Source organism: Bufo bufo, chromosome 6 (assembly GCF_905171765.1).
Source record: "Bufo bufo chromosome 6, aBufBuf1.1, whole genome shotgun sequence".
Lineage (NCBI taxonomy): Eukaryota > Metazoa > Chordata > Amphibia > Anura > Bufonidae > Bufo > Bufo bufo.
Genome location: NC_053394.1, coordinates 357724024 through 357751428, shown reverse-complemented (window position 1 = coordinate 357751428; position 27405 = coordinate 357724024). Strand labels below are relative to the sequence as shown.

Sequence of the window (27405 nt, the reverse complement as noted above, 5' to 3'; positions counted from 1 at the left end):
ATAGAAGAAACCTATGTACACTCCCACGTTCCCGGCTACCAGAGAGGCCTTCCCTTTTTCATATAGTCCGCAAGCGTGGCCACCGCTACTGGATTGCAGAGTGGTCGTAACCATGGAAACAAGCAGTGTATAATGTGATGGAAAAATGAATCCAGCCAGCAAAGGAAGCAATATGGATAATAGCAACACATTAGTAAGTGCCTTGTAGTAACTTTCTCTACATGATAAATTCCACTTGCTGAAGTGAGACAACCCCTTTAAATACCCCAAATTTTCCGAGAAGAAAAATTGGTAAGTATGGAGTTGGCATCATCTATTTGCATGGCCAGAAAATTGAAAATTTCCTTGTATTAAATTAACTCTATACTACCCTCTCAATAATAAAGACTCTCAACACCAATATATAAGTTTGTTGTCTTATTTGTTTCTCCATTACTATCGTGGAGTTATCTGGGATTACAAAAAGAAGTTCTGTTTTTTTCCAGAAACAGCGCCACTCTTGCCTATTGGCCGTGTCTGGTATTGCAGTTAATTCCTATTCAGGTAAACCTCTGAATCACACCCACCCCTTTTATGTTGAGAAAAACACAATTGTCCCAGTATGAAATGGCCTTCATATCATTTATCTATCCAGTGGAATACCAATTACTATCCACGTTATGGAGCTCATCATGGTGCATTATCATACTCACTTCTCTGGCCTCATGTCTGTCTGAGGAACAGACACTTTATCCACAAATTTCCCAAAGCCGATAGTGTAATCAGTTGAGAGAGTACGGACCACATCAGCTGTTAAGCAAGCAAATATAAAGAAGCATATGAGAAGCAAAATAATGAAAAAATCATTAGTCATCATGTCTTCTGTCACCTTCATCTAGACTTTTCTCTGAAAAGGTCAACCTCCATTAGTTGACTGTAGCCTCCACTCAACAGATTCAGTTTTTTCCCCCCCTAGGTCCCTCTGTTCCTGAGCAGTTTGTCCCCGGTAGGTCCCCAGTATGCTATTAAGGCCATGCACTGTCGAGGAGACATTTTTCTCAATGTTGAGTGCACCAGAGATCTGACGACGTCCATGTTGAACGGTCAATGTGGTTGAAGGATGTGACAGGTGTAGTTACTGGACACTGATGGCTCAGGTCTGACTGTTGTCCCTCCAAAATGTAGAAGAGGCAACAGCATCCACCATCTAATAAACTTTATTGCTCCAACATCATACAAGAATATGCAATGTTTCGACTCCATACAATGGCTGGGTCAAAAGTGGATCATCCCACATTGGCATACATAAGCTCCATTGTGAAATTGTGCTGTCCTACACCAATTTTTAGTATTGACTGCCGTCCCTTTCACTTTAAAATTCTGTTGATGATGTCCCACAATAACAAAAATGATTGCCCATTCCTTACCCAATTTATCGCCCATATTTTTTAGATTTTCCAAATCATCAGACATCGAGTAGGAGAAGTCCATCAAGATGTATAGATCTACAGGCGTATCCAGGGGTTCAAACACACGGTATTCAAAAGTATGTTCCTCGCCAGCACGCAGTCGCATGGACATTTTTTGAGGGTAGACTTGTGTTCTACTTTCAAATTTGTTAATCTCTTCTTTCTGTAAGGACAGGCAATGGAGGAACCATTTATGAGAAGTAATGTTCTGGCTGAATACACGCAGGTGAAGTCTTAAGTTCTATTTGAGCATGAGTACTGTCATATTTTGCTTGGTTGCCTGGTCATAATGGAACTTGTAGTTCCAATAGTTACTCAAAGAGGTTCTCTGGGACTAATGAACCTTAAGGTAGGTCATTAATATTAGATTGGTGGTGGTCCAACTCTTGAAACCCTCACTGATCAGCTGTTTGCAGAGTTGCCGAAACCAGCTCGGGCCACTAGACACACCAAGCTGTATAGTTCTTGTTCTTGTTCCCAGTGCCCGAGCTTCTGAAAAACAACTGATCAGTAGGGGTTCGGAGAGGCGAACCCTGTGTATCTAATATTGATGACATTTCCTAAGGATTGGTCATCAATACTTCAGTCTCCGAGAACCCCTTTAAGTTTGTTGGCCTCACTGTTTTTATGCTTCAGGTTTGATTCACACTGATTGGCACTGTCTTTCATCAGGGTTCCGTTGTTTTTGGCTTAGACTACAGCATTGTTCTTTCCTTCAAATCAGTAGATACCGACAGACGCCTTATAAGTCATGGAACTTGTCAGAATCTGTTCTTTTAAAAAGGATATCGATCATGTTAATAAGGGGTCTTAAAAGGGTTATCTCACGCCATAAACGTATCCTCTATCTACAGGATAGGGGATAAATACTAGCCATTTCTGATAGTTTCATAGAAAGTGGATGCAGCCTCAGCAATGCGCATGCTCGACAGCCGGACCATTAATTTTGGGACTAAGGACCACTGTTAATGTGATCAGTGATCAGACCCTCACTGATCAGATACTTATCTTTTATCGTGTGGATACATTTATATCTTGAGATAACCCTCTTTAGGTGACCACACATCTTCAAAAGCTGTCATCTGATGGCTATTCCTCCCGTCACCCCCACACACATGCATGCTCGGTTAGGATTGAACTGTGCACATGTTTTGAATGGGGAGGGGGAATAAGCACCTCTGACGATGGATTATCTCCCATGAGAACAATGGAAATTCATCATGCCCGATCCTTCCTTCCCTTAAAACAATCTGTTGAGAGGGAGTTTGGAGGCCCCTATGCCCATAAGATAGTTGGCCAGTCCAGCCAAAACTTGCAGGTTTGGCTGAATTTTTTCATACATGTACGGACACCCAAAGGTAGTGTGGTTCAGGAGAGGCCATACTGAAGTAAGAGGAGTTAGTAGGATGTATCACTTACCATGATTGTTCTGATCTCGCTTTTCATGTAAACAATTCCGGCAGCGCTGCATCCATAGGAGATGAGATTGTCCCTTAGGTCGCAACGAACATTATGATAATTCTGAGTAAAATAATAAAGAATAGAGATAGGAGAGCGTTGCCTTCATGTAATGCCAATTACAGCTTATTTTAATCACCCCAAAGCTACATTACTTGTCCTCCGTGCCTTCTAAAAAACAATATGAATCAAGATGATCCATCATATCATGTAAAGCCATATTCAGAGGTGTAAGGGATATACTACGAGGAGTCTGGAGGACAACCACCATGGGAGTTGTAATGGTTGGCCTATTGGTTGATACAAGTCTTCCCGGACAAATATAAGCAAGAAATGGCTGGATTTTTTGACAACTTGACAAAATAAGATGACTCAAGAGTTCATCTAGTGGTAAGGATTGGATTTTAGATACAAGTGTTGCTCAATCTGGCAGACAATGAGTAGATTAACCTCCAGGACCTGTTAACAGTCCGACCAACAGTTTGTGCCACACATCAAAGGAGACCTCCATATGCTGTACAACCCCCATTGGACCATATCCTAACAACTCCAAACCTTGACAGTCCATCTACTTAGTTCATGAAATCTCAATTTCTTCCAGAAGAAGGAAAGTGGGGCACCACAAAATGGTGCAGTTGCCATAGTTTTAGGCGTTCAGGCCATTAGAAGCAGTGTGACCCACAAAGAAGCTGCCTCTAGATAAATAAGGGAATTATTATTTGTCTGTTCTGTCCTATGATCCTGCATCGGACATCAGACAGAACGTTTCCCCTCCATCAGCTTTATTTTGCCTCCTTGCTGCTACTTGAGAACAGGTGTCTGACCGGGGTGCTCCATCCATAAAGCAAGGCAGGAATTTAGCTTCAGGTGGTACCTTTTCCAGGCTGCAGGGGGCAGTAATTTTTTTTTTAAAGATACTCCTTTTTAACACCTTTCCCTACTACCCATCCTCTCCCAAAAAACTTTAGGTTCTGCAGGGAAGAATATTTGGCTGGGGTGTCCTAATACATAAAAGATGCACCCCAGGTGAGAAAACATTTTGATAGAGGGAGAAGATGGCGCTAGCGAGATGGTTCTAGTTATCTGAGAGACACGTGTTTGCATATTACTTTCTCATGGAGCATTGCAACTAAGCTGGTCTCCTAGCTAGCCCCTAAGATGGAGGCAGAGCAAAGAGTAAATTAACATTAAAGGGGTTCTCCGAGATTTTTATATTGATGGCCTAGCTTCAGGATAGGTCATCAATATGATATTGGTGGGGGTCTGACTCCCGACACCAGTGTGGATCAGCTGTTTGAAGAAACCGTGAGTGCAGCCATGTGACCAATGGACGGTGACGTCAATGGCCTAGGAAGAGGCCTAACTAGTCATGGAATGCCAAACAGCTGATGCCGATCTGATATTGATGACTAGGCTTGAGCGAATCGACCTTCGGATCATAGATCCGAAGTCAATTCATTCAAAAACTTCGTTTTAATACTGTTTCCGTATAGCACTAAAATGTATTGGCTCCTCGAAGGCAAAGTTAATCTCGGTCGAAGTAACATTTTAAAATAGGAATCCGAAGTGGGCCTTGGTACTGGCTGGTACCACAGTACCAAAGACGACTTCAGATTCCTATTTTTAACCGTTTTTAAATACGCAGATAGGAATACTGTAGTAATTCACCAAAGTCTTGCACTACTTCGGACGAGACAAAGTTTGGCTCCACGGAGGCCAATACATTTTAATGCTGTACGGAAAGAGCATTAGAAATTAGTGGGGTCATTTATCAAACTGGTGTAAAGTAGAACTGGCTTAGTTGCCCATAGCAACCAATCAGATCCCACCTTTCATTTGTCACTGCTCCTTTGGAAAATGAACGGAGGAATCTGATTGGTTGCTGTGGGCAACTAGGTCAGTTCTACTTTACACCAGTTTGATAGATAGATCCGATTTACTCAAGCCTATTGATGACCTATCCTGGGGATAGGCCATCAATATCAAAATCCCACAGAACCCCTTTAAGGAAACAGAAGAGAACACTGAACGTGCTCCTTCCAGTACATAGACTGTTCACTTTAAAGAAAATATACAATCTGCTTGGAAATGATAAAAATTGACTATAAATGAGATTATTCTATTGTAAAAAATAAAATAAAAAGTGGAAGGAATGCTATATACAGTACAGACCAAAAGTTTGGACACACCTTCTCATTCAAAGAGTTTTCTTTATTTTCATGACTATGAAGGCATCAAAGCTATGAATTAACACATGTGGAATTATATACATAACAAACAAGTGTGAAACAACTGAAAATATGTCATATTCTAGGTTCTTCAAAGTAGCCACCTTTTGCTTTGATTACTGCTTTGCACACTCTTGGCATTCTCTTGATGAGCTTCAAGAGGTAGTCCCCTGAAATGGTCTTCCAACAGTCTTGAAGGAGTTCCCAGAGATGCTTAGCACTTGTTGGCCCTTTTGCCTTCACTCTGTGGTCCAGCTCACCCTAAACCATCTCGATTGGGTTCAGGTCCGGTGACTGTGGAGGCCAGGTCATCTGGCGCAGCACCCCATCACTCTCCTTCATGGTCAATAGCCCTTACTTTCAAAGTTTTCCCAATTTTTCGGCTGACTGACTGACCTTCATTACTTAAAGTAATGATGGCCACTCGTTTTTCTTTACTTAGCTGCTTTTTTCTTGCCATAATACAAATTCTAACAGTCTATTCAGTAGGACTATCAGCTGTGTATCCACCTGACTTCTCCTCAACGCAACTGATGGTCCCAACCCCATTTATAAGGCAAGAAATCCCATTAATTAAACCTGACAGGGCACACCTGTGAAGTGAAAACCATTTCAGGGGACTACCTCTTGAAGCTCATCAAGAGAATGCCAAGAGTGTGCAAAGCAGTAATCAAAGAAAAAGGTGGCTACTTTGAAGAACCTAGAATATGACATATTTTCAGTTGTTTCACACTTGTTTGTTATGTATATAATTCCACATGTGTTAATTCATAGTTTTGATGCCTTCAGTGTGAATCTACAATTTTCATAGTCATGAAAATAAAGAAAACTCTTTGAATGAGAAGGTGTGTCCAAACTTTTGGTCTGTACTGTATGTGAATGCTATATACAGAATGTGTGTATAGGTGGCAGCCTTACCTCGTCTGTGCAGTACGAGCAGTCCTTGTTCACACGAATACATTCTGTGCAGGTTTTAGCTCCGGACGCCACACAAGCATTGACTGCGAATACAAAGATAGAGATCAGGGATGATGTCTAACCAGAAAAGCTGGGTGACCAGCCATGTGGGAGTGGTACTGGCAGAGTCCTGCTTGTCACTGGTTCCAAAAAACATACGGAGCCTAGGCTGGGTTCACATCATGTTTTTCCATCCGTTTAACGTTACCGTTTACCATAGAGTTCCATTGTAAAAAAAAAAAAAAACGTAGGATACAAGAACGTGGTGTGCTGTGTTTTTGTATCCTTTTTTTTTTATTTTTATATATATGTCAAACGGAGGCATAAAAAGTGATGTGAACCCAGCCTTAGAAATGGCTGAAGAGAACAGCGAATTTGTATTTATTTTGATAATTATTATGATATAAATGTATTTTGAGTGATTTCGCAGGTTTTAAGTGTCGGTGCTGATACAGTGGAGCGGGTCAGCTTTTATAATTCTGATATTAGGAGTGTCAGAAACCATGACGTCTCCCAGGATTCTCTTTGCTGGGGGGAATAGAAGACACAAGATTCAGGGATTCTACAATGGATTCAGGACAATGACATTGCGGCAGATTTACTGCTAGGGATGAGCTACAGTTCTGGGGTACATGCTTTGCAGCACATTTATTAAAGGGGTTGTGCCACAATGTAAAAAATGATAATCAGACATCATATAGGACCTGACAGTCTCTTTCTAACAAAGCTAGAACCAGCCCTGTACCTCACATGGATCCAGAGATCTCCACATTCATTGCTCCAATTGTTCTGCTAGATTAATTTCAAGCTGGAAGCTCAGGGGGTGTGTCCTTTATCATGAGTTGTGTCCTTTCTGCTGCAGCTATCTCCATACCACAGCCCGGGGGGGGGCTTTCTGCTGCAGCTATCTCCATAACCACAGCTCGGGGGGGCTTTCTGCTGCAGCTATCTCCATACCACAGCTCGGGGAAGCTTTCTGCTGCAGCTATCTCCATACCACAGCTTGGGGGGGCTTTCTGCTGCAGCTATCTCCATACCACAGCTCGGGGGGGGCTTTCTGCTGCAGCTATCTCCATGCCACAGCTCGGGGGGGGGGGGGGGGCTTTCTGCTGCAGCTATCTCCATAACCACAGCTCGGGGGGGGGCTTTCTGCTGCAGCTATCTCCATACCACAGCTCGGGGGGGGCTTTCTGCTGCAGCTATCTCCATGCCACAGCTCGGGGGGGAGGCTTTCTGCTGCAGCTATCTCCATACCACAGCTCGGGGGGGGCTTTCTGCTGCAGCTATCTCCATACCACAGCTCGGGGGGGCTTTCTGCTGCAGCTATCTCCATGCCACAGCTCGGGGGGGGAGGCTTTCTGCTGCAGCTATCTCCATAACCACAGCTCAGGGGGGGGCTTTCTGCTGCAGCTATCTCCATACCACAGCTCGGGGGGGCTTTCTGCTGCAGCTATCTCCATACCACAGCTCGGGGGGGCTTTCTGCTGCAGCTATCTCCATGCCACAGCTCGGGGGGGGGGGGCTTTCTGCTGCAGCTATCTCCATACCACAGCTCGGGGGGGCTTTCTGCTGCAGCTATCTCCATGCCACAGCTCGGGGGGGGGGCTTTCTGCTGCAGCTATCTCCATAACCACAGCTCGGGGGGCTTTCTGCTGCAGCTATCTCCATACCACAGCTCGGGGGGGCTTTCTGCTGCAGCTATCTCCATGCCACAGCTCGGGGGGGGGGGGCTTTCTGCTGCAGCTATCTCCATACCACAGCTCGGGGGGGGCTTTCTGCTGCAGCTATTTCCATACCACAGCTCGGGGGGGGGCTTTCTGCTGCAGCTATCTCCATACCACAGCTCGGGGGGGCTTTCTGCTGCAGCTATCTCCATACCACAGCTCGGGGGGGAGGCTTTCTGCTGCAGCTATCTCCATACCACAGCTCGGGGGGGGAGGCTTTCTGCTGCAGCTCTCTCCATACCACAGCTCGGGGGGGGGGGCTTTCTGCTGCAGCTATCTCCATACCACAGCTCGGGGGGGCTTTCTGCTGCAGCTATCTCCATACCACAGCTCGGGGGGGGGGGCTTTCTGCTGCAGCTATCTCCATACCACAGCTCGGGGGGGAGGCTTTCTGCTGCAGCTATCTCCATACAACAGCTCGGGGGGGAGGCTTTCTGCTGCAGCTCTCTCCATACCACAGCTCGGGGGGGGGGGCTTTCTGCTGCAGCTATCTCCATACCACAGCTCGGGGGGGCTTTCTGCTGCAGCTATCTCCATACCACAGCTCGGGGGGAGGCTTTCTGCTGCAGCTCTCTCCATATCACAGCTCGGGGGGGGGGGGCTTTCTGCTGCAGCTCTCTCCCTATCATAGCTCAGGGGGCATCTCCTTTCTGTTGCATCTATCTTACTACACAATGAGACGTCTCCTTTTTGCTGTCGCTCTCTTCCTATCACAGCTCAGATGGCGTGTCCTTTCTGCTGCAGCTCTCTCCCTATCACAGCTCAGGGGGCTACTCTCCCTGTAACTGTCACAGTAGACATAACTTGTGGCAGTTGAAGAACGGAACTGAGTATGTAGGAGGATATGCACATCACTACGCAGATTAAACACCAGGGGGCGCTATTATAATGAAGTATAGAAAATATCTCACAAATGGAGCATTTTTGTAACAGAAAATAAATTACAAAGTAACTATTACATTCAGTTGAGTCTACTAGAAGCCACTTACAAAAAAATCGGAGGCCCTCCTTAGCCCCTCTATTTTGGAAACATCATGTACATTGAGCTGTTTGTATGTGTTCAGTCTATACAATACAGATGTGAGCGTGTATCGGGGCCGCGGAGGATCCACAATTAGTTGTAAATGGAGGGCTCTTTTTCTCCCTAATACTTTGTTTCCAGGCCCGCCCTTCACTCCAGGCGCTCTTGCACTGGAATCATGCACATAGCAATACGATGCGTGACAGTCTCCTGGGGCAACCAACAAAAGAGATAAATGCAGCTGGACTCGGCCGGACTCTCAGCCGTCCCCATCAATGATTTCACTGCCTCTGTTGTACCTAAACATTTCAATCAACTAGAAGAAGACCGTGTGCTCAAAAAGACTGCAGAAGTAGGAAAGCGATCTGCGTCCGGATATGCTACGTGTATACCAAGAGCTACCATACCAGTTAGTGTCTTGGGATGGACAGATTCATACAGGGAGTGCAGAATTATTAGGCAAGTTGTATTTTTGAGGATTAATTTTATTATTGAACAACAACCATGTTCTCAATGAACCCAAAAAACTCATTAATATCAAAGCTGAATATTTTTGGAAGTAGTTTTTAGTTTGTTTTTAGTTTTAGCTATTTTAGGGGGATATCTGTGTGTGCAGGTGACTATTACTGTGCATAATTATTAGGCAACTTAACAAAAAACAAATATATACCCATTTCAATTATTTATTTTTACCAGTGAAACCAATATAACATCTCAACATTCACAAATATACATTTCTGACATTCAAAAACAAAACAAAAACAAATCAGTGACCAATATAGCCACCTTTCTTTGCAAGGACACTCAAAAGCCTGCCATCCATGGATTCTGTCAGTGTTTTGATCTGTTCACCATCAACATTGCGTGCAGCAGCAACCACAGCCTCCCAGACACTGTTCAGAGAGGTGTACTGTTTTCCCTCCTTGTAAATCCTTGTAAATCTCACATTTGATGATGGACCCCAGGTTCTCAATGGGGTTCAGATCAGGTGAACAAGGAGGCCATGTCATTAGATTTTCTTCTTTTATACCCTTTCTTGCCAGCCACGCTGTGGAGTACTTGGACGCGTGTGATGGAGCATTGTCCTGCATGAAAATCATGTTTTTCTTGAAGGATGCAGACTTCTTCCTGTACCACTGCTTGAAGAAGATGTCTTCCAGAAACTGTCAGTAGGACTGGGAGTTGAGCTTGACTCCATCCTCAACCCGAAAAGGCCCCACAAGCTCATCTTTGATGATACCAGCCCAAACCAGTACTCCACCTCCACCTTGCTGGCATCTGAGTCGGACTGGAGCTCTCTGCTCTTTACCAATCCAGCCACGGGCCCATCCATCTGGCCCATCAAGACTCACTCTCATTTCATCAGTCCATAAAACCTTAGAAAAATCAGTCTTGAGATATTTCTTGGCCCAGTCTTGACGTTTCAGCTTGTGTGTCTTGTTCAGTGGTGGTCGTCTTTCAGCCTTTCTTACCTTGGCCATGTCTCTGAGTATTGCACACCTTGTGCTTTTGGGCACTCCAGTGATGTTGCAGCTCTGAAATATGGCCAAACTGGTGGCAAGTGGCATCTTGGCAGCTGCACGCTTGACTTTTCTCAGTTCATGGGCAGTTATTTTGCGCCTTGGTTTTTCCACACGCTTCTTGTGACCCTGTTGACTATTTTGAATGAAACGCTTGATTGTTCGATGATCACGCTTCAGAAGCTTTGCAATTTTAAGAGTGCTGCATCCCTCTGCAAGATATCTCACTATTTTTGACTTTTCTGAGCCTGTCAAGTCCTTCTTTTGACCCGTTTTGCCAAAGGAAAGGAAGTTGCCTAATAATTATGCACACCTAATATAGGGTGTTGATGTCATTAGACCACACCCCTTCTCATTACAGAGATGCACATCACCTAATATGCTTAATTGGTAGTAGGCTTTCGAGCCTATACAGCTTGGAGTAAGACAACATGCATAAAGAGGATGATGTGGTCAAAATACTCATTTGCCTAATAATTCTGCACTCCCTGTATTGAGAAGTGAATGTCTTGAAGAAGACCGCTATGCTGTGCAACAAGTCTAAATGAGAAAGGATAGGCGCATGCGCAGTGCAGTGATAAAGCCGAAGCATGCACATCTTGTTTCAATGCGCATGCCTGGGAACCCAATCTCAACAGATATCAGCATGGCTCCTATGATGTAGCATGCTCAATTAAAGGGGTTGTCCCATGAAAAATATTCTACAGTTTACAAACTAGCCCCTGGATTTGAATACTTTTGTAATTGCATGTCATTAAACATTCTGTATAGCCAGTGAGTTATTCAATAAAATGTATCTGTATAGCGCCACCTGCTGTTTGTTCTTTCTCTTATTTCTTTGTCCTGCTCACTGAGATGGCCGCACATGTTCAGTTTAATCCTTCAACTGCCTCCTGAGTTGTGATAGGGAGAGCATGGACACGCCCCCGGAGCTGTGATAGGGAGAGCATGTACACGCCCCCTGAGCTGTGATAGGGAGAGCATGGACACACCTCCTGAGCTGTGATAGGGAGAGCTGAGACACGCCCCCTGTAGCTGCAGCAGGAAAGACACGCCCCTTGAGCTGTCAGCTTGATATAAATCTAGCAGAGCGATGAACGGGGAGATCTCTGGATCCATGTGAGGTACAGGGCTGGTTCTAGCTTTGTTAGGGCTCATGCACACGACCATATGTATTTTGTGGTCCGCAAAGAACGGATCCGCAAAAAATAAGGATGACGTCCATGTGCATTCCATAATTTGCGGAACGGAACAGCTGGCCCCTAATAGAACAGTCCTATCCTTGTCCATAATGCACACAGTAATAGGGCACGTTCTATTTTTTTGCGGAACGGACATACAGACATACGGAAACGGAATGCACACGGAGTAACTTCCGTTTTTTTTTTGTGAACCCATGGAAATGAATGGTTTCGCATACGCAAAAAAATCGGAACAGACACAGAAAGATAATACGTTTGTGTGCATGAGTCCTTAGAAAGAGATTGTCATGTAATATATATGTCTGATTTTCAGTCATAGTCAAAGTTTCAATGGGCGTCATTTCAGCCCGAGCTGCGTGACTATTCATGGGAACGACACTGCCCAGAGGCAATTAGCACATATAGCATAGTATTATAACATGGACAGCTGTATTAACTATATAATAACACTTCTGGACCTCTGCCTTTTGCCATCCCTCTGTTATTCCTCCTGGAAATGCATGAATACATTGACAACTTCATGCTACCATTCCCCTTTTCCACAGGATGTGTCTGTATACTGATTGGATGCTGTCAAACTATGCAGGTGGGCGGAAAGTACTCCCACCCTACCAGGGGAAGTCACGGTAAGACATATTCTATTTTATTGCAATGTGTTGGGTAATGGTGTCACTAGAGTAGGTCTTTTGGGGGGAGCTTTCAGTAACCTTTGGCTCCAGGTTTGGAGGTTAGAGTTGCCCCCTAGTGTAGTGATGACGGTAGTAGTGTGTCAGGCCTCATGCACACGACCGTATCAGTTTTGTGGTCCGCAAATCACGGATCCGCAATACACAGATTCTGGTGGAGTGCATGCCACCATTTTTTCTCAAACTCCTGTAGAATCTGTCTTCAAAATGGACAAGAATAGGACATGTTCTTATCTTTTTTTGCAGGGGCGTGGAACAGATATACGGATGCGGACAGCACACCCATCTTTTGCGGCCCCATTGAAATGAATGAGTCCGCATCTGATTCGCAAAAAATGCAGATTTGAGGTGGACCAAGAATACGGTTGCGTGCATGAGGCCTGTTAGGATGCGGTTGTGTGAAATCAAAACGGAAAAAAACGTTAAATGTCAATGGGTGACGGATCAGTTTTTTTATGCTCCATAAAAAACGTATCCATCACCATTGACTTACATTGTTTTCAGTGCCGGATCCGTTTTTTCCCGTTTTTAAGACTGGACACAAAACTGCAGCTTGCAGCGGTTTTGTGTCCGGTCACAAAACGGAATGCTGCCGGAACGGAAAACATCCTGAACGGATCTCTTTCCATTCAGAATGCGTGAGGACTAAATGGTAACGTCTTTTTCCCGGTATTCAGATCCTCTGCCGGTTCTCAATAACGGAAAACAACAACGTAAGTGTGAAAGTAGCCTACATATATTCCTTTCACGGGGAACACCCTACTCCAACTTTATGTACATATCATGGAGGATGGACTTACCTCTGTTGCAGTTAACATTGGAGATACCCAGAAGCAGCAGCAGAGCCCCCAGGATGTGAGGGACGACCATCCCCCCACCTGAAAGATACACAGAATGGTTAGATAGTACGTCCACATTACAAGGAAGCGATATAAAACACAAGCATACAGGCGGTCATTTATGATCTGATTTACGCCAGTTTTTGGCATTATTAGGTCACAGATTTTTTCGGTAAGGTCAATCTGGCCCAGTCTCACTCATCATTTTGGCTGGCGTAGTTTAAAGCATGCCACATGGCAGGTGGTAGCAAGAGCCAAAGTTATGTAGAGGCCGATGCCTCTACATAACTTTGGCGCATCTACCGGAAGCGCCAAGGAATTAAGACCATATACCGTATAATTTGCCGGTCTTAATAAATGTCCCCCACAATACATATACATTATATACAGCAGAAGAAGACACAAGAGAACTCGGGTCTCATGAAGCAGAGACTTTTTCGCGTACCTTTTTGTATCTCACACGCCTCCTAGGAATATGGTGTACACGGAGTAAACTACTCCCAACTTTATAGGGACAATATGTGCAGCGCGCATCACGCCAGTTTTTTCATACTAGGCCACGCCTCTAACTCCGCCCAAAGCATAATTACTGACTCCGTCAGAACTGCAGCAGCTGGGGATCGGTTAGGTGAGTGCAAGTCCCTTTAAATGTTTTTCCAACATATGGAGCCCCTGGGACAATTTTTTTTCTTGAGCTTCAATATCCCTTTAAATATTAGCACATACATCATCAGATTATAGATATTTGAAGATCCAAATTGCACCAAATAATGAAGTTATGGTCTAATATATGTGTAGAAACCATTCAGATAGGGATCGGTACAATACCTTGTAGGGCTAGCTCAGCGGAAGGTAATGATATCTTTGACTTAATGATCCACTGCTTCATTCTGGAGAAAAAATACTTGTAATCTGTATGCAAATGAGCAGATAAGTGCACCAAGGGCGGGCCCAAGCCACTCTGTGCACCCTTGCTCCTCCTGCTTCCTCTGCCAGCCCCTCCCTCTCCTTCTTTTCCTACGTAGTCAGTCATATACTAAAGCTCTCCATACACCTTACAGTAGATAGCTGTTCCTTCTGACTCCCCCGTTCACATGCATGCTTGGCTGGGTGTGCATGTGTTCTTAGTAGGGAGAAGGAATAAGCTGCTTCCAATAGGATGGGGCAGGTGAAATCCAATTGTCCGATCCTTCCCTCCCTTGACATCTGCCATCAAGGAAGAGTTAGGAGGCTCCTCGCCCACTTACTTTGACGTTTACACTGGCTGGTCCTGTCAATCATAGTGAAGAGGGTGCGGCAGATGCAGAGAGAGCAGAGCCTCTAGGTGTAATGGCAACGCCCCCGTTGCTCCTAAAGGATCATTTGTATATATTAAAGCACAATTTTTCTCAGCAATGCGGGCACATATGAACATGGGACCAACTCAGATGCCTTCAGCTGCCAACAGACCAGCCAGTGTCATAGGTACAAAGCTGCTGACAGATGCCCTTTGAATAGCAAAGAAAGAGATAAAGAATTGTTCAAGGGGTCCAAAGGGGATATTGCAGGGGAACAAAACACAAAACCCGTCTGTCCTTGGTGGCAGAGCCTGGCATCATCATGGGGGCTCAGTCTGATTATTGCTATGACCTCCCCCCCTACTATGGATGACACAGATACCAGGGAATTGTATTGATGTCGGCCTCATTCATCTTCTCTGTCGTTTTCTACAGGAAACCTGACTTGGAATAAGCAGCAGGTCCCCTTGGCTCTAGTCCTGCGTTTTATGGCCATGGGTGTATGCCTTTCCTCCCAGCATAGCTGATACTGGTTTATGATGATCTGAAGACAGAAGAATGTGGCTTTTGTGAACAGAATCACATGCGTCCTGCTGTCTAATCTAATATCGGAGGTAATCTGCGCTGGAGCTCGTAGAAATGAAATGTTATGTAATTCTAATGAGCGGCGGTGAAGAAGTCGCCTGAACTAGTATATAATAAGTAGATGGCTGGTACTGATTGCAAAGAGCAGTCCCACTAAAACACAAAAAATGCTCGGTATGTGTGTGTTTGGCCATTTATGAGTTACAGGATTTTCGTTTCCTACCAGGGTGACAACCATGGCTGGTCGCTATTGAAGGTTGTCCCCTTGCTTTCCACGGACCATGAACGCTTTATAATCTGCTTTAGGTTTTTTATTAGCTGCATCTTTCCTTCTGGTTCATCCATTCTTCTCATGAACCAGAAGGCTCAGGATGAGCAATAAATCAACCATGGAGATGGCAGCAGCGTCGGACTGGGGTGCTGTGGGCCAACCAGTAAAATTCGTTCTGGGGCCCATTATACAGCTACAGAGGCAGGCAGCAGGAAGACGCTAAAGATGATTGATTATGGGGTTCCTGCCTCTATACCTACAAGTCATCTCAGCCACCTGATGCATATAATAATAAACTGTTTAGTTGGTTTAATCTAACCAGTATTGTACATGAACATGGCTGGCTGAAGTATGCATATCTGTATGTATTGCAGTTGGTCTACTGTTCCATGGACTGGTGGCCCACCTTGCTCAAGGGCCTTCTGGGGGATCCACCTGTTCGCCTGTGATCCAGTCCGAAGCCTGAATGGCAGTGCATGTGTAGTGCCCTGGAGCAGGGGTACTCTGAAGTCTGAACATTTGTGGGCATTTGCCCTATTTCCCCTATGCAAAGTCATCAACCCCTTACTTTATTTCACTTGCATTGACTTATACTGTTTAAAGGGATTCTGTCATCAAGATTTTCCATATGGAGCTGTTCATATCATCCTCTCAGTCTCCATTATCTAATTAAAAATATACTAGTTTTGCCCCCACCTGTCCTTTCATTAATATGCTAATTACCTTACTAGCGTGCCCAAGGGGCTGTTCCTCTGGCCGTTTGTCCCCAGCCGCGCCCCTTATCTCGTAGCCCAGCGCCGCCCCACTGCTAATTATGCACTCCTCTCATCGCTGATGGTGCGCCATAATCTCGCGCATGCGCCCTAAATCCACTGGTCAGCGCCCGCGCGGTGTCCTGGCAGCAGCCTCAGCGAACAAAGCGTGCATGCACCAGCTGTCTGCGCACTTCGCCCGCGGGCGCTGACCAGTGGATTTAGGGAGCATGCGCGAGATTACGGCGCACCATCGGCAATGAGAGGAGTGCATAATTAGCAGTGGGGCGGCGCTGGGCTACGAGATAAGGGGCACGGCTGGGCACAAACGGCCGGAGGGACAGCAATTGAGTATCATTGAAGCTGTAATGTAAGTCTATGAGAGATGAAAAGTGTAACATTGTAACTGTTTGTGCTGAGCTTCTCCACTCCAGCCCTCCCACTAGAACAGTGATGGCGAACCTATGGCACGGGTGCCAGAGGCGGCACTCAGAGCCCTCTCTGTGGGCACCCACGCCCTGGAAATAGTCTATGGTGTACCAGTATGCCTTAGACTTTTCCTGCCATTCATCAGCGCAGGGCGCACTATGAACAGCACAGGCAGCGCATTGAATGTAGGCAAGGTATTATAGCTAAATGATAAAGTACATGGAAGATATACTATATTAGACTGTAGTATTCAGGTTAAATTGCTGTGTTGGCACTTTGTGATAAATATGTGGGTTTTGGGTTACAGTTTGGGCACTGGGTCTGTAAAAGGTTCGCCATCACTGCACTAGAAGGTTCTAGTTCAGCTAGACACTGTATATAAGGAGAGCAGTCAGAGCCCCTAGTGTTCTGCAGTTAGGGAACAACGCTTAGAAAAGGAGACTCTGCCAGACTACTGAGTGACCAGAAGAAGACGCTGCCTCAGACCCTGGGTCACCAGCCCTTAGCCAGGGTACTAGCCTTCTGAGAGAGAGAAGAACAGCGAGCTCAGGCCTTTCCTCAGCATCAAAACCCTTCTTCTGCCAGGGAGGAGATTGGAGAATCCAGCCCTATGCCTCGCCTGTATTGTTTTGCACCTGAATTCCTACAGTAAAGAAGCACCCTGGTCTACTGCAGACCCTGACTCTCTGGACTTATTTCCCATTGGGGTGCACCACGCCTTACCATCCCTTCCGGAGAGCAGCAACGTGTGGTGACACCTCAACAGTGTCCAGGGGACCCAGTGTGGCATTGGGGCCACCTCAAACCCGGGCGTAGCACATGGAATTGTTAATAGGCACTGAGAAAAAAGTGTTTTGGAGGTTGATAATAATCTTGGTGTTAATGAGGACTTTTCATTTATTACCAAAACTTCCAAATTATTGTCAGCTAGGTTTAAAGGAGTATTTTGGGGATCACTGTAGTTTTTTAACAGATATGCTCATGCATTTGCTTACCTCATGCACATCTTCCCCATGTCTCTTCTTTTTCAATTTGGACTCTCCTGACCTGTTTTCACCACGTAAACCTATCACTCTGGTTGGTTTCCATCCTGTATGTAGCACTTCCTGTTGTTGTATCCAACCAAACCCATGATGCACTTCTCCTTTCTCTGACACAGCTCCAGCACTGCCCCTAGCAACAACCAGCGAGTTTATAGCTCCTCCCACCAAGCTAGTTACATAGACACTCCCCTATCACTGCCCCTAGAAACACCCAGCGAGTCTGTAGCTCCTCCCACCAAGCTAGTTACATAGACACTCCCCTATCACTGCCCCTAGAAACACCCAGCGAGTCTGTAGCTCCTCCCACCAAGCTAGTTACATAGACACTCCCCTATCACTGCCCCTAGAAACACCCAGCGAGTCTGTAGCTCCTCCCACCAAGCTAGTTACATAGACACTCCCCTATCACTGCCCCGCCCACGGACATAACATCACAGGAAATAAGATCCTTCTCCTTCTTGATTGACAGGAGCAGGTTACTGCATAGTCACCTCTCCTGATCCTGTCAATGAAGGAGAGGGGCTGGTAGAGGAAGCAGGAGGAGCAAGAGCTTGGGCCCGCCCTCAGTGCACTTATCTGCTCATTTGCATTTCTCCAGAATGAAGCAATAGATCCCTAAGTGAAAGGTATCATGACATTCAGCTGAGCTAGTGCTACAAGAAATTAAAAATGTCTATGCATGAAAAGTAGACTTCTACAGAGGACCATAAGTGTCCCCATCTGTAATGTTAGGGGCGATGCCGGTAACCTGAGATTGCAGGAAGCCTGGATCGGCAGTATATGTGATAAAGTCAGGGCAGAAGTTGCTTTCATGTAGAAGTTGCAGCACCTTATGAATGCTCTCCTTACTTGTCTAGACTAGCTTCCTCCTAACGCCTGGGATTTTTAGCACATACCTACAGCCTAGCTGTGGTTTCAGGTGGTCCCTGCTGAAATATTTACTCCAGGAAATGTCTAGTTTTCTCAGCGATTATCAACGGATCAATTCCAAAAATCAGCAGATATAAGATAATTGATGTGTACACTTCATTACATTTCACTCTTGTTACTGAAGGCGTTCATTCTATTCTCTTCCCCAACAGTTTGTTGAATTACAACATGCCCGATCCTCAGTTCTCACGGGAGATTAGAAGTCTGGCAGCAGATGATTCCCCATTGAGAACACCTGCACACTTGGCCAAGCTGAGCGTTCATGTGTATGGGGAAGCTTTTGGCCGACAGCTATTGAAGGTGTTTGGACAGGTCAAGATGCCATCGTAATGGCTGCTGTCAGACTTGCTTACGGTCAGATTGATATCTGTGTAGGGGAGGTCATGGCCAGTGTGGCCCCTAGGCATGGATCTAGCGTTCACATTATGAACATGACACAAGCAGCCATGACCAACACTTGAGGGTCAACGTAGGAAGAATGTCAGGTGCTACAAATACTCAGCTGTAAAGGGCCTTATACAGGGGAAGAGGATCGGGGAAATTACCAGAAAAGAATGTACCTAGGTATGCATGTTCCCAATAATTGCCCTAAGTAAATGTGCCACCAGTCACCCGACAAATAGGCAAAACCTTGTTCGTCGGATGATCGCATCTTTAATGCAAGATCCAAAATCATCACCCTTTGTGTAAGGCTACATGCACACGACCGTTCCGTTTTTTGCGGTCGACAAACCGCGGATCTGAAAAAAAACGGAAGCCGCCCATTGTAGACATGCTATAATTTTTTGGCGGGGCCTCGGAACGGAGCAACGGATGCAGACAGCACACGGAGTGCTGTCCGCACCTTTTGCGGCCCCATTGAAGTGAATGGATCCGCACCCGAGCCGCAAAAACTGCGGCTCGGATGCGGACCCGAAAAACGGTTGTGTGCACGAGGCCTAAAAATGTGCCCCAGCAAACAATGAATCTCTATGGGGATGAACAATCGTAGTTACGATCATCTCAGACGTTGATGTCATATCGCCTGCTCCTATTTCCAAAACGGGGCCCCTGAAGTGAACAGAAAGCCACCCTCTGTTCACCGCTATGGGAGTTTCTAAAAAATACAATCGCTGGTTTGGCTGTTTTTGTAAATTCCATAACGGTAAATGGAGTGGTGGCCGCGCTTGCGCAGTGCGCTCTCCATTCACCACAATGGGGCATTAGAAAATAGCTGAGTGCCGAACGGACAGTGACCGCACAAGCGCAGTTGCTTCCCTTTCACGTCGGGAGATAAGAGGGGGTCCTAGAGGTGGGACCTGCACCTATCTGACATTGATGACATATCCTAACGATATTACAATCAATGTATGAGATGAGACAACCCCTTTAAAGGGGTTGTGTCACTCCAGCAAATGTCATTTATTATGTAGAGAAAGTTAATACAAGCCACTTCCTAATGTATTGTGATTGTCCATATTGCTTCCTTTGCTGGCATTTTTCCATCACATTATACACTGTTAGTTTCCATGGTTACGACCACCCAGCAATCCATCAGTGGTGGTCGTGCTTACACACTATAGGATAAAGTGCTGGCCGCTCTGGTGGCCGGGACCTTGGCAGCGCACATAGGCCGGCGCTTTTTCCTATATTGTGCAAGCACAACCACTGCTGCTGGATTGTAGGGTGGTCGTAACCCTGGAAACGAGCAGTGTATAATGTGATGGAAAAATGAATCCAGCCAGCAAAGGAAGCAATATGGACAATCACAATACATTAGTAAGTGCCTTGTATTCACTTTATCTACATAGCATGATAAATTCTATTTGCTGAAGTGAGACAACCCCTTTAAGCTAAAAGGTTGAGACATGACTTCGGCTGAAACGTATCAGAAGATGCAGATATGTCTTTTGAATAATCATCTGGATTACCTCCTGTTTCCTGGACCTCTGGTGCGTCCTCTGAGCTGGTTCCTCTACTTTCCTGGCACTACGGTGTAAAGTAAATTCTTTGGCTCTGTCTCTGCGGTTTCACCTGGTTTTCTTGTTTTATGTAATCAGAGATAAGCAGACGGCAGATCAGCTCAGTTCTGTCTGCGCATTTGCACACGACCGTATGTATTTTGTGCATTTGTCATTCCTCTGTTATTCCTCCGGGAAAATGTCTGACTAAATTAACACTGTTGATAATGATAAGGGGAATGTTGTGAGTGGATTAGTATATTTCCAGAAGGAATAACAGAGGAATGGTTCAACATTCAGGAATGATGATTTAGGTGTCCACATCAGCAATGCTTTCATCTAATGAATGAGCGCTTGCACATTCATCAGGTGATCGGCAGCTCCTTTAGGCCTCATGCACACGACCGTTGTTGTGTTCCGTTCCGCAAAATGGGGTTCCGTTGTTCCGTGATCTGTTTCCGTTTTTGTTTCCGTGTGTCTTCCTTTATTTTTGGAGGATCACCAGACATGAAGGAAAGTAAAAAAAAATCTAAGTCAAGTTTGCCATGCAAATGATAGGAAAAAAACGGACGCGGACGACAATCTTGTGTGCCTCCGCGTTTTTTCACGGTCCCATTGACTTGAATGGGTCCGCAAACTGTTTTCCGTGAAAAAAATAGGACAGGTTATATTTTTTGGACGGACTGGAACCACGGATCACGGACGCGGATGGCAAACGGTGCATTAGCCGAGTTTTAAACGGACCCATTGAAAGTCAATGGGTCCGCAGAAAATCACGAAAAACGGAACAACGGACACGGAATAAAACAACGGTCGTGTGCATGAGGCCTTACATAGGAGAATTATTGGGAACAAGCTGCCTGATAATTGCCCCGATTGTCGGCCAGTGTAAAGGGGTCTTCAGATTCCTGATAATCCTTTGTTTCCCTGCTGATGATAAGACTTTCAGATCCATCCCTTGTACTCCGCCAATGACCTTGTAATGTCTTCTTCTGCAGCAGGTTGATTGATGCTCTGTTGTGGGTCTGCCCAATAAGAAGACGTGTAGGAGGAACGACACAGAACCGCATTACACAATGGAAACATTTACCAAACTGAATGTGTTTGGGCAAGTAAGACACTTGGCCTAGACTTTGCTTCTGATTTACTATAAGATTATAACTATAACCCATGTGAATACAAAGATTATAGTCAGGAAATGCAGGTAGAGTCAATAGACAATGCCCTGGTAGACCGCCAAATGTTCCTATAGGACGCATTCTATGAAATACCAGCTTACCGCGCAAATTACTTCAATGTACTCAGAGGGATGTCTTAAATTAGTTAAATTAGAGTCACAAAGAACATGCCTCCTTCTCCTGACATGTCTGTTTTAGTAACTACTTGCAGTAACAATTCTGGAGCATCTATTCTTTTGACTCTAGGGCCATTCCTTTATTATTCCTGCTGGAAGTTATAAATAAATTACTAGCAGTTTGCAGTAAAGGTTCAGATGGATGTTACCAGTTTGGGGGGGGGGGTGTCCCTGCACAGTCTGGTACTGGTAGCACAGTAGTTTGTGCAAGGATACCCCCCAACTGATAACACCCATCGGGACCTTCATTGCATAACTTCTAGCAGGAATAATAAAGGAATGGCAGAACATAGAGTCATAAGAATAGATCCCTCGGAATTATTATTACATGGCGAATGCAAGTAGTTACTACAATAGACATGTCAGGAGAGGGGACAAGTTGTCTTTAAAGAGGACATGCCATCAGTTTATAAATTGGAAACGGCGTACCTCACTGCTCCCCCGAGAATTCCTGTGCCAAGATATGTTTCCCATTATTTCTGGTGCCCTATATGAGAATAGTATGTGGTTTGCGAAGAGGGCAACTACAACCTCTCTTCTCCTAAGGTGGAATCATCTTTATTGATGCTGTCCAAGCATCGCGGATGGTGTCCCGTTCTTGCGTGATTGGAGAGTGTCAGAGCGAAGAATATGACTCAGGAGAAGAAATGTGATAGTCGCCCCCCATGGCAAACCACATACTATTTACACATAGGGCGCCAGGACTAATGGAGGCTCTATCTCAGAATGGTTGTAGACATAAAAAAGAAACAGCGGAAGGGCCCGGCAGGGAATATGTCAGGTGCACAGTTTTCAGGCCTTATTCAGACAGTGAATCACGGACATGTGCTGTCTGTGTTCTCCACGGACAGCACATGTACCCATTGTGTATATTCACACATCCATGTCCGTCATTTACCACAGGGTCCGGGGTGACACCACAGAAGCATGCCCTATTTTTGTCCATGTTTACAGATCCATCTTGCTCATTATAGTCTATCAGTCCTTTAAAAAACACAGACACAACATAGATGGCACCCGTGTTTGGTCTTTGTTTCACGGATCATTGCCAGGAGATGTTCTTGAAATGAGTTGCCAATAATTACACATGGATAACACATGGAAGGTAGAAAATGGACACATGGACCAAATACGGCTCTTTCATGGACATCTTCACGGATGAAATACTGACCATCTTGTCACTGACGTCATCAAGGACACGTATGTGTGAATGAGGCCTGACAGAGAGAGGTCCCTAGATCCAGGGGTGCACCACCAATGAGGCCAGGTGAGGCGATCACCTAAGGCAGCACCAGGAAGGGGCAAGAGGGGGGCAGCAGAAGGGCCATGGGCAATGACCGCTTTCATTGTGGCAAAGGGGTTAGGTTAAGAAATTGGCATGGGGGGGCCGTTTCAGTTTTCGCCTCAGGCAGTAGAAAGACTAGGTGCACCCCTGTCTGGATCAGGACCTTTAGGAATCAACTGGAGCAGAGATCAGATACACAGACGATCTTTTTCTCCTCTGAGAACTCCTCGCTTTAGGGCTCATTCACATAAGCCTCAAAAAATATGGATGACATCTGTGTGCATTCCGTATTTTGCGGAACGGAACAGCTGGCCGCTAATATAACAGTAATATCCTTGTCCGTAAAACAGACAATAATTGGACATTGTCACGAACCAGCGGGTGTGAACCCACTGTGCCACGTGTCCTACCTCCTCTAAGGGCATTGTCTAAGTGAACCTCTGGATCTTCACAGTACCCCTGACGGTGGGGATAGACTTTCCCGAGGGGAACACCAGGTCGCTACCTCTTGAGGAGGATAGGCACACGAGGCAGCTGGTCCAGGCGGACCAGGAGGTACCTGAGAAAGGTACTAGAAGTGCAGGACCGAAGGATGAGACAGAGATGTAGTCAGACAGGCAAAAGGTCAGGGCAGGCTGCACAGGTACAGGTTAGGCAATCCGGGTCGACAACAGGAGAGTCAAGCCAAACAGGCAGGGATCTAACAGGTAGCAGAGTCCAGGAATACAAATACGAGTCAGAAACACAGGAACACAGGCGATAATCAGGAACCTTAAGAGGACACAAGGACCTTGACACTGAGGCATCTGGGAAGGGGGCTGAGCCACTTATATATGCGCAGTAGGGCTAGGATTGGTCAGCGAGGTCACATGACCTAACCCATAAAGCCCAGGAAGTGACGCACGCCGACCCTTAAGGAAGTGCTGCAGAAAACAAACAGCAAGCATGCTGTGGCCAGGGCTGAGAGAAAACTGTGGAGTGGATCCCAGAACAACAGCACCCACACAGACAGAGCCGAGGACTGCAGTGGTGAATGGGAAGCACCGGCCGCAGATCACCTCTGAACACGGCGCCCGGGACGGCGGTGGTAAGTAGGGGAACAGCGGCGCACCGCAGCCACTGTTACAGACATGTCCAATTTTTTTGCAGAATTGGCATTACGGAAACGTATGCACACGGAGTAACCGCCGTTTTTTGCTGAACCATTGAAATGAATAGTTCCGCATACGGTCCGCAAAACAAACGGAACGGACACGGAAAGAAAATACATTCGTGTGCATGAGCCGTTACACAGATGATCCTGTACATTTTAAAGAAGCACTCCCACAAAAATTTATATTCTCTGACCTGTTAGTAAGATACATGATGTAACCTGTGTAGAAGGTAATTTTCTTACCAGTGACTGTATTTGTGAGTTATAACCTCCCTTCTGCTCCTCAGCTCTGTCATGTGACCAGCACTCTGACTTTCCAAATAACACAGCATCTTATGTGTGGACAGGAAGCCAGTTTCTCTATGTATTCCTATAGGAGCCTCAATGTCAGTCTCATAGGAATGAATGGAGAAGTAACTGACTTCCTGTCCTGTGTCAGTTGGATATCAGACTGCTGGTCACATGACACAGCTGAGGATCAGAAGGGGGGTTATAACTCACAAATACAGTCACTGGTAAGAAGATTACCTTCACTGCAGATTACATCATGCAACTTTTTAACTGGTCAGAGAATAAAATTTTTTGTCGGAGTTCAACATGCCATGCGCATTTCACCTCTGATGGCGCTGTCCCACAGTTTCCAATTAATCACTGAGGGTCTCAGCAAGTGGAAGACCCTGTGATTAGCTTATATAAATAAAAGCACTGTCCAGTGTGAAGAACCCCTTAAAGATAGTATCGATTATTTTACTTATTCCGGTTTTCCCAAGTAAATGTTATGATTTGTATAATGAAAAATGCCTACAGTAGGTGAATAGAAACCTTCATTACTTACTTCCTGTGGATAAGAATCTGCCCTGTCATGTGGTGGACACATAGGTGTATGGATCGTTACATTTATCAGATAAGATAAAAGGCATCTCCTATTAGCAGAGCCTTAGGGAAGCCTTAAAGGGGTTTCCGGAGGATTTTAGGCTATCAGTATCAGATTGTTAGGGGACTGACCTCTGTCAGTCAACTGTTCTTGAGTAGCTCCAACGCCGGAACTTCACAGCTCCGTCCATTGTGTGGTGGACTAAACTTCGCTCTTATTGAAGTGAATGGGAGCAGTGCTGCAGTAACCAGCTTTGGATGGAGCTGTGTATGATACACCATGAATATAAAAATCCTGAAAAACCCCTTTAAAGACTATGCACACCTTTGGAGCCTTTTTTTTTGTTATTGATTTAAGTGTATTCTGGACTTTAAAAAAAATCTTTTTTGTAATAGCCTTTTATTAAAAATGGTGCTTTGTTTGGCTTCTGCAACTTCTATGTTTTACAGTACACAGCAAGCTGCAGAATACTGTTCACAGTAAAATCAGGATGAATCAGGATGGTCGTCTGACAGCTTGGTCTCGGGTCCCTCTCGCTACTCTCTTAAACAATCTTCTAAGCTGATTTAAGCAGTAGTAGAGAACCTCTTGGTCTTCTAAGCTGATTTATGCAGTAGTAGAGAACCTCTTGGTCTTCTAAGCTGCTTAATGACCAAGTCAAACTTTACTTTAGTTCAGGAGACAACAGAGAGAGAGAGAGAGAGAGAGAGACATAGAAAGAGAGAGAGAGAGAGATTGCATCCAAGCCGACAGACAGCCAGTTTGCATGGGTGTCAGAAGACTCCCCCTGATGGGAGATGTCTGGGGAAAGAAGGGTTGGACAATTGGATTTTAGCATGTTCAAACCTTTTGTTTAATGGAGACAAGCTGGCACCATAGGTGTCTATCCTTCTCCCTAATTATGAACACATGGACGCTCGGACTAGCCAAGTGTGAATGTGTATTGGGGGGGTTGGGAGGAATAGTTAGATAAACGACTTGTAGGTTTCCTGTGACTACTTTAGATCTATAGGTCATTAAAACAGGATGTGTAAGCCCTGATCAGCAAGGTCTATGTACCTTAAGAGTAGAATGAGACCATATGTATATAATAAAGGTAAATAGTAGTAAAGTTATCAAAATCGTAGCAGTTTTGTACATGATAATTTACAAATTATGTCATAGAGATGCTTTAGTTATTTCCTTGTACTTTGATTTGTGACTTTGGACCTTTGTGACCTGCTGTCATCTTGACCGTTCTCCTACCTAACATTTAAGTATGTGCCTTCTGGTTGCCGTTGACCCACAACCTGACTTTGGATGACCAGTCTGTCTGCTGACCTCTATAACTCTGTGCTTATCCTACGACCACACCTTGACCTGACCCTCTACTTCTGCCAGCTCCCATCATGCAAGCCCTTCTGGTTTTCCCAACTACAGCTACTGTAAATGACTAAACATATCAAATGAAAAACGAAAACAGGTGTTTAAGATAAAATAAAAAATATTCTGCTATTTGATTTTTTTCAGATGGTGGGGTCTCAAGAACATGACAGAGCCACTTAGTTTTCATGGACACAGATGAAACAAAAAGATGTGAAGACAACTTTATGGCTATCCTTTGGTTGGATCTCTATGGCTATGCCTCCATCAGTCTTGCCTAGAAGGTTAGTGTTGTCAGTGGTACGACCCCACAAAATTACACATCACTGCCAGTTCACATGGACTTTATAAATGAGTGCAAGGGCTATATGATCTTGTGGGCAGACCTCACCTGTAGGCAGAGGTGATATCACTGGAAGACAACCAAAAACACTTGGACCGGATCACTATGCTTAGGGTGTGGAATTCCAATGCTTATGTTCTTCTTTAAGGTTATACGTTTCATTGTAAACACCTTTAAGGGGGTTGTCTGGTTTTGGGAAGCCCATTTTGAAATACACAATTCTCAAAGGATTTTTTCATCTGTAGACCCCATCAATAAGTAGGAGCTGAGATCGGCTCCTTAGAGAACCTATTTCTCTGGATGATACAGGGCAATTGAACACTATTCTTTTTTTTTTTTTTTTTTTTTTTTTGGGGGGGGGGGCAGGCTCAGACTGAGAGATTTTGGCTAGCTTTAATATAAAAAGTTTATTTTTATGTTGGAAAAGTGTGTAGTTTGCAATTGAAGATGCATTGTAGAAGGTACAGTATGTGTCAAAGAGTCTGAAATTTGTTGGTGGAAGTGTGGGCAGTATACAAGTGGATGTGTCTGTAGCTAGTACCTTGCTCTGTGGGTCTTAGTTGGACAATGACTACCATAACATGGTATTCTAGACACTTTTTCCTAAATCTGACTATTTGACCCCATGGATTGGTGAGTGACCGTAGTCCGTCAACAACGCAGATGATTGTATTTGTCTGGATTAGAGAACAGGAGTGAAAAGTATGCACAGATCAATATGGCA

At 45.1% G+C, this 27405-nt stretch overlaps 1 protein-coding gene across 4 annotated transcripts in view; it reads right to left on the bottom strand.

Moving 5' to 3' along the window:
• ITGB4 (integrin subunit beta 4) overlaps positions 1-27405 on the bottom strand; it is a 65374-nt gene that overhangs the window by 35181 nt on the left and 2788 nt on the right. For all 4 annotated transcript variants that reach the window (XM_040438794.1, XM_040438795.1, XM_040438796.1 and 1 more), the window contains exons 2-6: positions 13045-13122; positions 6053-6135; positions 2868-2969; positions 1407-1611; positions 693-789 (exon numbers count right to left, since the gene is read on the bottom strand). In XM_040438794.1, coding sequence (XP_040294728.1) covers positions 693-789; positions 1407-1611; positions 2868-2969; positions 6053-6135; positions 13045-13122 — 565 coding nt within the window. The remainder of the gene's footprint in view (positions 1-692; positions 790-1406; positions 1612-2867; positions 2970-6052; positions 6136-13044; positions 13123-27405) is intronic.